Below are 13996 nucleotides of genomic sequence, written 5' to 3' on the forward strand. Positions count from 1 at the left end.
ATATTCGCATTAATTGTGCAAATAAATTATTCACACATAATTATTTTTTATATGTAAACTATTGATATATGAAACCACTTGATAGCATCTAAGGTGCCTATTTGGAAATAGAAACGGTTTCATTTTATCTCATTTCATTATTACAATTTTTTTTTTTAATTTTCAAATAAAATATAATAAACAATTCAACTTTTTCTAATCTCAAAACAATAATAATATTAAAAAATAATATTTTATTCAACATTCATCTTCTATCTAAAATCATCTCATCTTATAACAATTGAGTACCATTCCTCACTCTTTCTTTGTGAGTTCCTTGAGAACATATCATCCCATTGTTCATAGTGAGGATAACTTAATCATCAAAGGTAAGTAAATAACCTAACATTTATAAAGATTGAGATGCTGAAATGCTCTTTAATTAATAACATTGGGCTACAATTCAATAAGGTATTAAAGCCTGGACCAGTCATGTCTATTTGTATATAAGTCAGATACATGGTCCTGACTATCAGGTGGCATAGGATTGACCAAAAATGGGTTGCATAAATTGGTCTAATTTGTACATTTTTGCTTTAAGCTTCTTCTATCTTTGATAAATACTGCAAAATTGTCTGTTTTCACCTTTCACTACTTCACCACTGCACTGAAACCTCCATGTAACAAGGGTTAAGGTATATTTCTTATGCAGCAATAATCAACCTCCATAAAAATATAGCCATTATCCGTCTACATTGGTGCTTGACACTTGAGGCAGAATCTCCACCTTTGGCCTCCATGTAATGTTATCCCCTTCCAGAATTATAAGATTCTATAATGTCAGCACCTGTCATAGATATCATAAACTGTAGCATCTCCTCCAGTTCTAACTTCATGTCCAGAAATATATTCTAGAGTTCACTAAGGTCAGCTCCTACTTATGATTTTATCCCCCCCAATCTGGTTGCCACTTCATCTCTGGAAAGATATGAACTCCCATCCTGTTCTGGGAAACCTTTCACTTGGGACTAGGAATTTTTTGTTGGTAAGAAATAACAATAAATTCCTCTATCTGATTAACCCCACTTCGCACCACGGATTGAGGTTCTTTTCTGATCCTTCTTCTTGTTCTTCTTTAGAAGCACAGACACGTGATCAATATCTGTGGGAGTTGAATGGCTCTCACCCTTCAACCACAGCAGAGCCTCAGTAGCTGCATCTTTTTCTGCAAGTTTCTTACTGCTGCAAGGTTGCCCGGAAAAATTCAACCCATTAAAGATCACAGTGGAACGGAACTGGTTGTTTTTCAGTTGTCTTGTCTTGTAGGTGGGTGCTTCATGTCCTGCCCTGGCAAGCAATGTTTGTAGCAGATTCTTTGAATTACCACCCTCACCTCCACCTTTCAAAAGGGTTCCTGGTAGCGTCTCTTTCATCTTCTTTTTTGAGGGTGTTGGCATCTGGCGATTGAAGACAAATCTACCATTGGATTGGTCCTCTGAGACCAGTAATCTTACAGCCAACAGGAGCTCATCGTGCGACTTTATGTCCAGCTTGGGATCCAAAAGCTGCCCAAGAAAGAAGCAAGGAATCAATGTATACATCAACAAAAATACACAGACACAAACACAAATTTATTTACTAGCAATAAGTGATGTGTTCATGAAACCTTTTTTTTCATAGTGCCCAATTCATTGAAGCTTTGATCCCTTCATTAGTTTTTTTTTCTTTTTTTTGATAGGTAAAAAGAAAATTTATTGATCCTTGTAAGATCCCTTCATTAGTTACACCCATAAATATCTGGCGTGGATTATATTCGAGTGGGCTGTATTTATTTATTTATTTTTTATTTAGGTAATAAAGTTTTATTGATAATTCAAAACGCAAGCCCAAATACACATGACATATACAAGAGAAACACCTAATTGAAAATAGAAAGATTATATATTTACAGCGGGCGGTATTATAATGGGTCCATTCTAGAGTGGCTATGTTACCCTAGACGTAGATATTGTTCATAAGATTTACCTTTTACTTTTTTTTAAAAAAAATATTTGCAAACTGCTAAGTTAGCTGATAGAGTGGGGCAACTAACCTTGATTTTGCAGTCATTTAAATTATTAACTCTTTCCTTTTGGAGTTTTACTGCTCCATTCTTTTTAAGTTCCTTATCTAAATATTGAACATCTATGAAATTATTGATTGGTATTTCAGGCCAATCAAATTATAGTTTATGAAGTTCGTGCTTATAAATGAATTATGTGTTCTTGCATGCAAGTGTGGAGAGAGAGAAAACTTTGGATCAAGAAATAAGACTGAAACAGATCATCTGCGGCGATTCCTATTTATCTGACTTTTGAGCTGGAAAAAATGGTCAACTCTTACTTTCATCCGTATCAATTCTTCAAGTCCTCTCTTTAAGCTTATATAAGTATCTGCTAAAGCAGGTTTCATGAAAAACTCCAAGTATCCTCCCAACATTTTTAGGTGCCCATCCTATCAAAAGCCAGTTATAGCGTCAGTGCTTTCCATCAATAATACATCCTGGAAGCAATTAGCATACTGAAGTGAAAGAACTTACTAAGCCACCCCTGGAAATGTTCCCTCCAAATAAGAGCAGCAGAGAATCAGACACACCAGTTGAGTCCCGGAGGAATACAGAATTCACTTTCACCTTTTCGTTGAAAACCAGCCATGGATATGGAATTTTGGGTACCGCAGCATTCACAGAATTCTATTCGATGGAGTTGACAATTAAAAACCACAAGTGCAATCAGAATTTTGATGCATTAGAGTTCTCAAATGATGATGTTGCACGTAAGATCTACATAAGGAGCTGAAAGACAAGAAACTAACCGAGTACAGAAGTACTTGACCATCCTCCATGGTTTTTAATGTAATTGACTTCTCTTTGTTCTGTGGAACCAAAATTTTATCAGTGCATGCTATATAACACAGAACAAGTCATTGGCATGCCTAAGAGATAAATATACTTTCAGGAGGCTATTGGCCAGCCAGATTAATACATTCAAATTCCTTTCTCTTTTTGCTAAATGGAACTTCTGCTTAAAAGAAAAGCAAGACCAAAAATAAAAAGATATATCTATATGTACACCTTCTGACTGTGTGGAGGGGGAGGAGGGGGGTTGCTCCTGACTTACCACAACAGAACATATTCCAGGAAACAAGCCTGCACAGATGACTGCTCGGATAAGATGCTCATCATGGCTCCATCTATTGCAGTTATCAGTGTTGTGATCAACTAGACCGCTATCCTTGAGCAAACAGAAAAACTGCTTCCGAAGAGAGTCAATGGCTTTCAGGGTTTGAACAGAAAGGAAATTTTTCCAGCAGTACTCATAACCAGATTGCTGTCTTTCAGCAACTTTCCAACCCTCATAAGCTCGGACAAGTGCAAGATGGTCACTATATTCACGGCCTGAGAATTGCGCTTTTGCTGACTCTGCAAGCTGTAAAAATGAGAAAAGGACAAAATGTGATTCCTCAGTCCTTGGTATTTGAGAACCTGATACCTGATACTAACTGGAAGTCTGATACAAGCAGCATAAGTCATTCTTGACAGCATTTATGTAAAGGAAAACAAGTTAACAAATGCAGCGGCTCTTCCAAGTTGAATGTCTTACACCTACATATTCCAACTTCTCCAGCAGCACTCACAATCAATTTATGATCTCAACAATTCTATTCCCTTACTTTTAATCCACAGTTCAAAATTATGTGCTTTATACATAATGTCATACATTTGTATTCAGTTTCTTTTTTTTTTTTTTTTAATTTGTATTCAGTTTGTAGATGATCACTCACAGTTCAATCAGAGGATAGGTATAAAGGGAAGAACCATACCAATTCCAAATGACTCAAAAGTACATCATGCTGGGATGCAGGGAAGCTGAACATAAATTAACACACTAACTAATACATACTAGAACATATAAAAACGTCAATATATATTGTTGAACAGAGGATGATACATACATCCTTCTTGTCGAATGGCATCAGAAATGGATCTCTGACACTCAGGCCAGCAACAACGGTCATGATTGGATCTAGACAGTTGAAAATAGCCCCAAATATGAGCATTTTCCCAAGTTTTGGCTCAACTGGAAGCATCGACAAGTTGCGTCCTGCTAGCAATGTCATGATGGATATTTACCACAAGCAATTCCTTGAAACAGCATAGAAACATAAATAAAAGCTGGTGTGTGTGCATGTACAATTTCCATACCTAGCAAAGTCAGATTTTCATTCTCATCCAAAGCCCCAATGACCTTCAAGTATTCTACAGCATTTTGAACCTACACCATAAACATGATTGAAAGAACTGACATGAAACTAAGGTTTTGCTTGGCCACTAAGAATTTTCAGATGAAAATTTTGAGTTTTAAGATAAAATATTAAAATATTATATTTTAATATTATTATTGTTTTGGGATTTGAAAAAGTTAAGAAAAATTTGAATTATTTATTATATTTTGTATTGGGATTTGGAAAAGTTGTAATGATGAGATGAGAATTTTGAGTTTGAGATGAAAATTTCAAGTGGCCAAACACAACCTAAAAATCACCATAGAATCAGAAAAAAATAGGGGCATTATTAAAAAAATTTACTTAAAAAGCAATAGAAAAACTGCAGATTCTGAGAAGCAAACTTGACTTGAAATTTACCGATAGAGGTTCTGGCGACTGCAATGCCCTAGATAAAAATTGTGAAATACTCCCAAGTTGCAAACTTTTGATTTGTAAACATAATGACTGTAATGGTGTCCTTAGAAGTTCTGGCAATTGATAATCAGCAAAAGCATCATGTACGCATCTGGGATAGAGATGGTAACACTCGCCAGGTTGAACTCGACCAGCTCTTCCCCTCCTCTACGACACAGAAGTGAAAAACTAATATTATCAGTTTTCAATAAGAAGAATCAGAACTCGGAATGAAACACCTTAAAAATTAAACTGAGTGCTATATAACTCCTAAATAATCCAAAATTTATTTTTTGGCGGCACTTAAGCCATACATTGTGTGGCACAACTTCTGCGAATGAGTTTCATGAGCACCTTCACTTGGATAAACGGGATGACTTTATCCAGGACGACATACACAAACAAATTCCCACTCACTTCCACTTCCTTTCTTGGGCCTTGATATGAACTTCATAGAAGTCCAAGAGGGTTTTAAAGCTCCTAGTTACATCATACATTATACAACCATAAGTGCACTACAATGCAAGTGGAAGTTTTTCTTTTTTTTTTTTTTTTTTTTTAATATATATAAGTAATGTCCATTAGTGGATTCAAAGGACACTACTTGTGTCAGTCCAGAACAAGTGTGTGTACTTAGCTAAACCAAGATTTAAATTGAAGGTGTTTAAATCATTATTAAATGGAAAGGGAGCAAACCTCTAACCTTGTTAAAAAAAGCAAATACAAGAAACAAAATAAGGTTGTTTAGCTGACGCAAGTGAGCCATCAACCAAACACAAATAGACCTGCTATGACAGGTTTATGATATTGATGATGAACAGCATAAGGGAAAGCATTTTGACAAGGATCCTGCTACAAGATTGGGCATGCACATATGACAGTAACTGATGCATTTTGTGAACGGAACAAAGAAAAATCCAAAGTAGAAAAAATACTGTCTCATGTCAGATATAATCTCTTAATCTGGACATGATAATTAACTTCAGAACATAATGATCTTACTTGACGAGCAGCAGCCTTTGATATCCATGTTGGCAGCAAACAAGGAGTGTTATTTAGTGCATCATATGATGTCTCTTTTGCCTTTCCACAATCAACCACAAAAACGACATCGTTGATGGTGATACTAGTCTCAGCCATATTTGTAGCTAGAACTATTTTCCTTACTCCATCTTCAGGCTTATCAAATATTAGCCTCTGTAAGCAAAACAAATAAAAAAGAATCAGGAAAATCTACAATCACTAGATGAATGTTACAATTCATATCTTAACCTGTACATAAGATATGATGTAAAACACACAAATGCTAGAATGAAGCAATGCTGTAGTCATCTTCAGTGCAAACTACCAAGAGTAAATGGATATATAATTCAAGGCAAAAGGGATGTGATTGATCAATAATAATTCATACGAAAACACATTACTGACTTACTTGATGCCTAAAAAAGGATCTAATTTACGGGAATATATATATATATATTTGGATAAATAATAAGAGAATTTTATTACCAAGTAAATACGCATAGCCCAAGAATTTACTAGAATATATTAATAGTTTCAAATATTTTTCCATGACAAGATCATGGTAATATACATGAATAGAGAAGACAATAAAGGATAAATAATGCAATCACCTGCTCAGAACTTGCCATGGATCCATGGCATGCAAGCAGCAACACCCTTCCCGGATCACCCAAGAGAGGATGAGCTTGGAGTTGGTCCTTCAAAGTATTTATGTCATCCCAACCAGTCATAAAAACCAAAATGGCACCAGGCCTTTCTTTTCTGACTATGTGGCAGAGCACGTGCTCAATGAGGTTAAAGCCAATTGAATCCGGATTCCAACAGGATAAAGACTCCTGAGTACGTATGCTGCACTCCTTAAAGTCAGCAGCTTCAAGTGCATCCTATTCACAAGGGCAGGAATAGATTGCTATAGAACCAAGAACAAACAACAAAAACCAGATAAGCTCACAAAATTTGTGTACCTCAACAGTAGAAGCAATCTGGCTCTTCCTTTTCCTAAGAGCTTGCGCTTGTTTCTGCATTTTCCACACCTTTTCTTGACCATAATCATCAATTTGATTATAGGGTGTCAATCGATATCCCGTCATTTCCAGGATATTCTCCAGAAAATGTGTGCGCACTGGGTATGTAAAACCCTGAAATTTAAATTGGACAAAAAAGCCCAAGAAAAAAGGTCAGTCCACCATTATTTACATTCAGATCATGTCATATCCTCTCTTTTTCTTGTAGATGTAAAAGAGGATCAAAAACAGAGTAAAGGAATCTGTACTTCCAATTTTATCACCACCCAAAAATTAAGCAGACAAGTAAGAACCAATGAATCAAACAACTAAGAAAACATTATTAGACCCATTACAAATGGAATAATTTTTTTACCGGTAAGTTCCACACAGACCTGGTGATTCGACCCACAACCTTCCTACACTTTGTTCTTACAAGGGGAGAAGTTATGATTGCTCATTGAATATGTGGTGCGGTTCAAACGTACATATATTATTAGTGATTACCATCCTGAAAACTTACAGGAATATGCCTTGTTGGAGCACCACCAAAGTAGGAAGAGAAAAGCTCAGCATTTAGGGTTGCACTCATCAAAATCAGCCTTAATTCCGGTCTACGAGGGAGGAGATCTTTCAGGACAATAAGAAGAAAATCTGGCAGAAAACAAAAAACATCAAACATCACATTTGATAAACTGACAAACAAAAAGGAAGTCAATTCTTAACATTACCTTCATTCATTCCACGCTCATGAATCTCATCGACAATAACATGAGTTACACCTTTCAAATTTCTGTCGATAAGTAATCTCCTCAACAATATTCCAGTGGTGCAAAAAAGAAGGCGAGTATCTCTCCCTTTCATTCCCTCCAGCCGAACTTTGTATCCAACCTTTCAAAAGGATAATATTTAATTGGGGACAGTCAAATTTTGTTCCGCTAAAGAATAATGAAAATATTTGGCAAGTTTAGGCCATGTTTGGTTAATTAAATTTTGAGAATTGTTTTCGAAATTTATTAGATGTGTTTTTTATTGGGTTATGTGAAGGCAGATAGGAAAACTTGAATATATTTTTTCAAAAACATGTTTTATTGGATTTGTGAAAGTGGATGGGAAGAGTTGAAATTTTGTTTATATATAATATTTTTAGGATATTTTTGCTTTAGTCTTTGTAAAGGTTGTTTTAGTTTGTGTTTTTTACTTTTCATTGAAATGTAGGCAAATGATTTGAAAAAAAGTTGAAAGAACAATTTTTTTTTTTAAGATTGAAACATATTTGGTTTGATGTCGAAATTTTTTTGAAAAACTTTGAAAATTGGACTTACCAAACATGGCTTTAAGTTGTTGAAGCAAGAGTAATAAGATCAGCCAAAACTTACAGATTCTCCCAGTTTCTCCCCTCGTTCTGCAGCAACTCTTTCAGAAACTGACATGGCAGATATTCGTCTTGGCTGAGTACATATAATACTACAGACAGCTCCACGAGCAGCCTCAATTTCAGATTCCAAGATGTATTGAGGAAGTTGTGTGGTTTTGCCGCAGCCAGTTTCACCTGAGACAACAATGACCTGCAAAATCATATATGACATTAGCGGACTAATTTCGAGTCGATGCAAATCATGTTATCTACACTGAGAACTTTGAAAAGAAATGGGGAACTCGTTGATCAAGGTCAACTCTGTATGCCTACCTGGTACTGCAAATTTACCTCTGTGACACTTCAGTTTATAAAAAAGTGCACATGATAGCTTTACAGCAGTGTTATGGAAAATAAACTTCCCCAGTATGAAATGACATTCAGGATAACATAAAGCACTAGTGACAAAAATTTTTATTTTTTTTCCCACCCAGCCTGCTGTTTTTAAATTCCTTTGGCACAGAACAGAGCGTTCTTTTTCCAATAACAGAAAATGGTCTAATTTAGTGTCTGGATTGAAAGAAATATATGGCCTGACAAGTAGACAAATGGTAGAAAGGATTCCTGTCAATGTTAAAATTCTAGAGTGCATTGGATAAGTCCAGAATGTTCCAGATGATTGTTCATTGTTAAGTACTGAAAAAATAAATATTTATTATTATTTCTTGCATCTTTTACAACAACATAACAATAATGGAATTTTTTAACTTGTTAGCGAAAACCTCAAAAGGGAGGCACATGATTGGGAGGTTGGTGCCCTTGTTGAATTCTTTAAACTGTTATACACCATTGGAACTGATGATACAGTGGTGGATAAGTTGTTTGGTCTCCTTCTAGTAAAGGAAATTTTTCTGTATGCTCTTTCTATGAGGTTCTTACTACTCAAGCTAGTAATCACTTTCCTTGGAAGAGCATTTAGAGAAGTAAAGCACCTCTTAATGCTGCTTTTTTTGTTTGGACCACATCCTTAGGGAAGATCATGACCATTGACAACCTAAGGAAATGTGGGTTTATCCTTATGATTGGTGCTGTATGTGCAGAAATAGCAGCGAAACAGTTGATCATTTACTTTACATTGTGAGTTTGCAAGGGCCTCATGGAATTACTTTTCAGCAAAATGGGATTAGCATGGGTTATGCTAGGGAGGGTCGTTGACCTATTTTAGCTAGTTGGAAGGGGTTGAGGGGATATTGCAGCTGTGTGGAAGATGGCTCCCATTTGTCTACTTTGGTGCATTTGGAGTAAAAGGAATGACCAAAATTTTGAGGATCGAGAGAGTGCTCCTCGGAAGATTTTAAGAGTCTTTTCTAGAAGACTTTATTTATGTGGGCCATAGTTCTTGACTTTAATGGTCTCACTTTCATGATTTCCTTGTATCTATTTCTAGTTCCTAACTAGGTGTAATCACATGTATACTTCTTGTGTACTTGGGCTATGCCTATTTGAATATCAATAAAATATCTTCTTACTTGTAAAAAAAAAAATTAATGAAAAACTTGTATAAATTACAATGCATATAGCAAATTAATTATTAATGGAAGTCATAAAAGACATTAGTGATTAATTTCTTCTTCAGGAAACTCATGCATGTAGACAAGTATGGGGGTGCCTAGGGAGGTTGGTATTCAAATGAAGCAAAAGAAGCTTATAGAGTGGCATTGGGAAGAATATTAGAAGAGGTCACAATGAATTCTCTAGGCATACCAGATATGTGGTGGGAGATGGCTCCACAATTTAATTTTGGCACAACAGGTAATGTAGAGACGAGGCGTTCAAAGATGTATTTGGAGGGAAAGGAATGACAGGAGCTTTGAAGATCGGGAATGCTCATTAGAATGTCTCTCTTTTAAAACTTTTTTTTTTTTCTCTGGACTACAGCTATAGATTTTGATGGAGTTAGTTTTAGTGAGTTCCTTGTATCCATCACTTCTCGTAATTAGGCGTTTTCTCTTGTATACATCCTGTGTGCTACGGCTGCGCCTCTTTCTATGATTCAATAAAATTTGATTCTTGCTTGTCAAAAAAGGAAGAAAAAAGAAATTAAAGGTAAGAAAGTTAATTGTAATCTACAATGGTAACCAAACAATGATAACTCACCTGATTTTCAGAAATGGCTGTTAATAACGCATCTTTCTCTTTAAATGCAGGGAGACTTCTACGAAATTCAAGCATCTTTTGACCTTCAGTAGATTCCTATAGAAGAACAGATACTTAGCAAAACACTTAAGTTATTTAATAGTGACAAGGGAAAAGAAATCATAATATGGTATTTTTCAGACTAATTAATGGATTGTTAGGTTTTGAGGGAATACATAAATTTTGAAAAATAACAAAGGCAGAAGTGCCAGATAGGATTACTAAAGAAAAAAGAAAGTACTCCAGAAGGTTCCTTGGTTTCAGACAGACCTGCCATATCTGTTGTTTACTTCGCAATTGCAAACTTTTCGGTCGGAAAATTTTTTCCATGGCAGCACTATTTGGTATCGAGGGCTCCTGCTGCTTGTAAAACCCCTCATCATTATCAACATTTCCAACACTGCTTGCACTTGACAATGAATTATCTGAGAAACTTCCACTACGCATAGGATTTTTAGAAAGATAGGCTTTGAGATGACCATCTACTTCTCTTTGCAATCCCAAAGGTAAGATCACCTGTTGGCACGCAACATATTAAGTAAACCACCCTGGATTCACTAAGATTCAAAATCTAGTACCCTCAGGAATTATACACATACTTTTAGCATTTCACAAAATGGTCAAAGAGAAGCAAGTCATCCCTTTTCTCCAAACAAGAAGTAAACTAAAGATGCAGATAAGAGATAAGAGTGAGGACACAAGAAAATACCTCTCTCTGTGGTCGCTTATCATCCAGGTCAGATCTGTAATTTGGCAGAGGGACTTTACTAAATACGACAACTTTTGCATATTGACGGCTGCCAAAAAAAAAAATATTATAAGCCACAGAAGATATCTAATTATATTACGAAATATTACTATATAGATTTAATTAAACACCTATGTAAACCCATTCTGCTAGCCAATGCTGAAAGTTGCTCAAAATCACGTCTATCTTTTTTTTCCCGTGACACCACTTCTTGCTCATCTTTGTCACGAAGCAGCATAGTTAACTTCCATCTCCACCCATCAATATTATCAAGAGTTGAAGTGCACTGCTAACAATAAATCAACATTGCAAAAAGACAAGCACTCTATCTATCAGAAATGCACGTTACACACAAACATAGAAGAAGCATCTATTGACAAGTAAATTGATGAATGCATGAGACCACAGCACCATAAAGAATATATAGCAAGAAACATTAACGTGTAGAAAAATGAAATGCGTGACACGAAATCACCAGTGCTTAACAACATTCCAAAATGACAGTGTAACTGCTCAATTAAAACAATCACATATTATTAATAAAGTACAACATGTAAAATGTATTAATAAAGTACAACATGTAAAATGTTCACATACTCTGATCCAAACATCATAGTCCATCTATATCACATGGGCAGTTGAAATGAACATAGTAAGCAAGTAGATCAAAGAGTGAGACCAACAGTAATCGCAGTGCAACTTTATATAGAATCTTAAAGTTCAAAACATATTTTGAGCCTTTACACACGTACACATACATATATGAAAAGTGCAAAAATTATTTGAGGTCTGGAATCAATCACAATCTTGCCTTGGGCCCAGTTTCATGTATCAAGTGTAACTTGGTACAATAAGAAAGAATATGAAAATGAAAACAAAAAAAATGGCACACACACCTTATGTCACTTAGTACGATACTCAACAAAGAGCAATCCATGCTCACATTGAATTCGTAAACTGCTGATTATCTGACAAACTAGCATTTTAATTTCATATATTTCGGATCTTATTCCCTACATGCTATTAGTAAAATAGGTCTAGGTTGTGGATGTGATTAGTGTCTTCAAAATAAGAGAGCCTGATTTCTAACTTCTATACTGTGATACCCCATATGATAATGATAAGGGTAAGTAGTGTATGGGATCCCACATTGTTTGGGAAGGAGAAGTTCTTGCTCTTTATAAGGTTCCAATGGGGCTCTAATTGTATCAGTCATTAGTCCTTTTGGAGTATAAGTTATGTGGTTTGGACCTTTCATTGAGACGTTACATATATACTCAAACAAAAAACAAACTTATAGAGTTTTAAAATTTTATAATTAAAAAAATTCTCAGATGTAAGTCATTAATCCAAGTGTATATTTCAGAATTTTTATCTTAGATATGTTGCCTCAATTTTTAATTTTTAACTACTTATCAATACAACTTTAGTAAACCTAGTTTAGGAATTGGTTTCCTTGATTCTTATTTATAAAACAAAGAAAAGCGAAAAAAGACAAGTGGAAACAAAAGAGGGTTCAGAGCCCACTGGTCTAATTCTATGATTCAACTCATTCTAGAAAACATAATCCCAATTCTAGTGGCATCAGGACAAATTGACTGAGTAATCTATGATTTTATGCATGCAAGTAGTAACTAGAATTAATAATGAAGGCCAACAATATAGCTGCTTGTCAATTTCAAGTTATATATCTATCAATACAATGTGAAATCGATTCATCAAACATAATATACTCAGGTCAAAATATGATCATAGGGCAGCTAGAAAACCAAAGGAATTTATCTTGATAAGTAAAACCAAAGGGATTTTTTTTATAACTAATATTCTTTATCGATAAGTGCAAAAGGCACCACTCGACATATTTTTCTTTTTCTTGGAAGATTAAAGTTGTAAGATTGTAAATTTCTTTCCCTCGACGTTTTTGGCTACTCAACATGGGACTACAGAAAACGGATAGTTCGCGGCTGTGCCATATAAATCCCCGGTCCAAACCTTTTCTCCACTTAAGAAAATAAAAACAAGCATCACAAGACACTCCAACAAATCAAACTAATACTGAACAAAACTACTTTCGATTCTTACGAAAGCTAAATTCTAGCTTCTGAAACCATTAAACACTTGGAATGGTCAAAGAAAATTTTCCAAACTCAACAATATGCCATAACACCAATAAAAAGAAATGAAATTCAACGTAATGGGCGAGTCGTAAACTGACCAATTGCCGCTGAGAGGACCCCAACTCACGGTCCGACTCGTCGCTGGAGACGTCCTCGTACGCGAACCGGCCGTAACTCGAGCTCTGCTGGTCCCAAAACGGGATAGGAAGACTCCTATGCCTCACCCTCCGGTCGACCTGAACCGCCGAGCATATGAGCCGCGGTCTCGAATAGGGCCGCACATGCGAGTTCCTAATCCCAGGTGGTCGATGCCTGGTCAAGGCAGTAAGCAGGGAAGGTTTCAGGGTTTTGTGGACCCTCACATGAACTGTGGTGGTGCGTCTGAGAGACATGATAAGAGAAGAAGAGGTCATGTTTGTTCTGAAATACGTCCGGAAAATGGCTGAGAAGGGCATGGTAGAGGAGGTTTTGCGAGTATGCCACAGAGAGAGAGAGAGAGAGAGAGAGAAGGGTTCTGGTACGGTGGCGGACTGTTGCTATGTTTTGGGTGGTGGGTAGGGAGACAGGTGAGAAGGGGTCTGCAGAGGTTTTGCCTTGCCAGTGGCTGGGGTTTTCGCTTGTACAGGACTGATTTTTTTATTTTTTATTTTTCCTCTTTTTAGGCTTTTGGTTACACAGATTGCATAGATAAAAATTAAAAATTAAATAAAATATTAGATGAATATAAATTTTTAATATTATTTTTATTTTAAAATTTACAAAATTAAATTTTTTGTTATATTTTATATGAAAATTTAAAAAAATTGTAATGATTATATGAGATTAATTGAGATGGTTTAATAACAAAATAAGT

The 13996-nt window shown here is 35.6% G+C and overlaps 1 protein-coding gene across 2 annotated transcripts; it reads right to left on the reverse strand.

Annotated features, from left to right (window-relative positions):
* Positions 1-403: 403 nt before the first annotated feature.
* LOC122299288 (DExH-box ATP-dependent RNA helicase DExH3) lies at positions 404-13772 on the reverse strand. 2 transcript variants are annotated; one of them, XM_043109436.1, is made up of 19 exons: positions 13242-13772; positions 11158-11315; positions 10988-11075; positions 10549-10794; positions 10240-10335; positions 8105-8293; positions 7457-7616; positions 7249-7379; positions 6687-6860; positions 6333-6605; positions 5701-5895; positions 4663-4866; positions 4223-4292; positions 3973-4121; positions 3138-3446; positions 2833-2892; positions 2558-2710; positions 2362-2472; positions 404-1544 (listed from the first exon to the last, which is right to left on the reverse strand). In XM_043109436.1, the coding sequence occupies exons 1-19, from the start codon at positions 13596-13598 to the stop codon at positions 1056-1058; spliced, it is 3612 nt and encodes a 1203-aa protein (XP_042965370.1). In that variant the 5' UTR covers positions 13599-13772; the 3' UTR covers positions 404-1055. The 2 variants fall into 2 exon arrangements, with proteins under 2 accessions (XP_042965370.1, XP_042965371.1); XM_043109437.1 differs by having other exon boundaries at positions 11158-11312; positions 13242-13771.
* Positions 13773-13996: the final 224 nt, after the last annotated feature.

The sequence above is a fragment of the Carya illinoinensis genome, chromosome 16, assembly GCF_018687715.1.
Source record: "Carya illinoinensis cultivar Pawnee chromosome 16, C.illinoinensisPawnee_v1, whole genome shotgun sequence".
In the NCBI taxonomy this organism is placed as follows: Eukaryota; Viridiplantae; Streptophyta; class Magnoliopsida; order Fagales; family Juglandaceae; genus Carya; species Carya illinoinensis.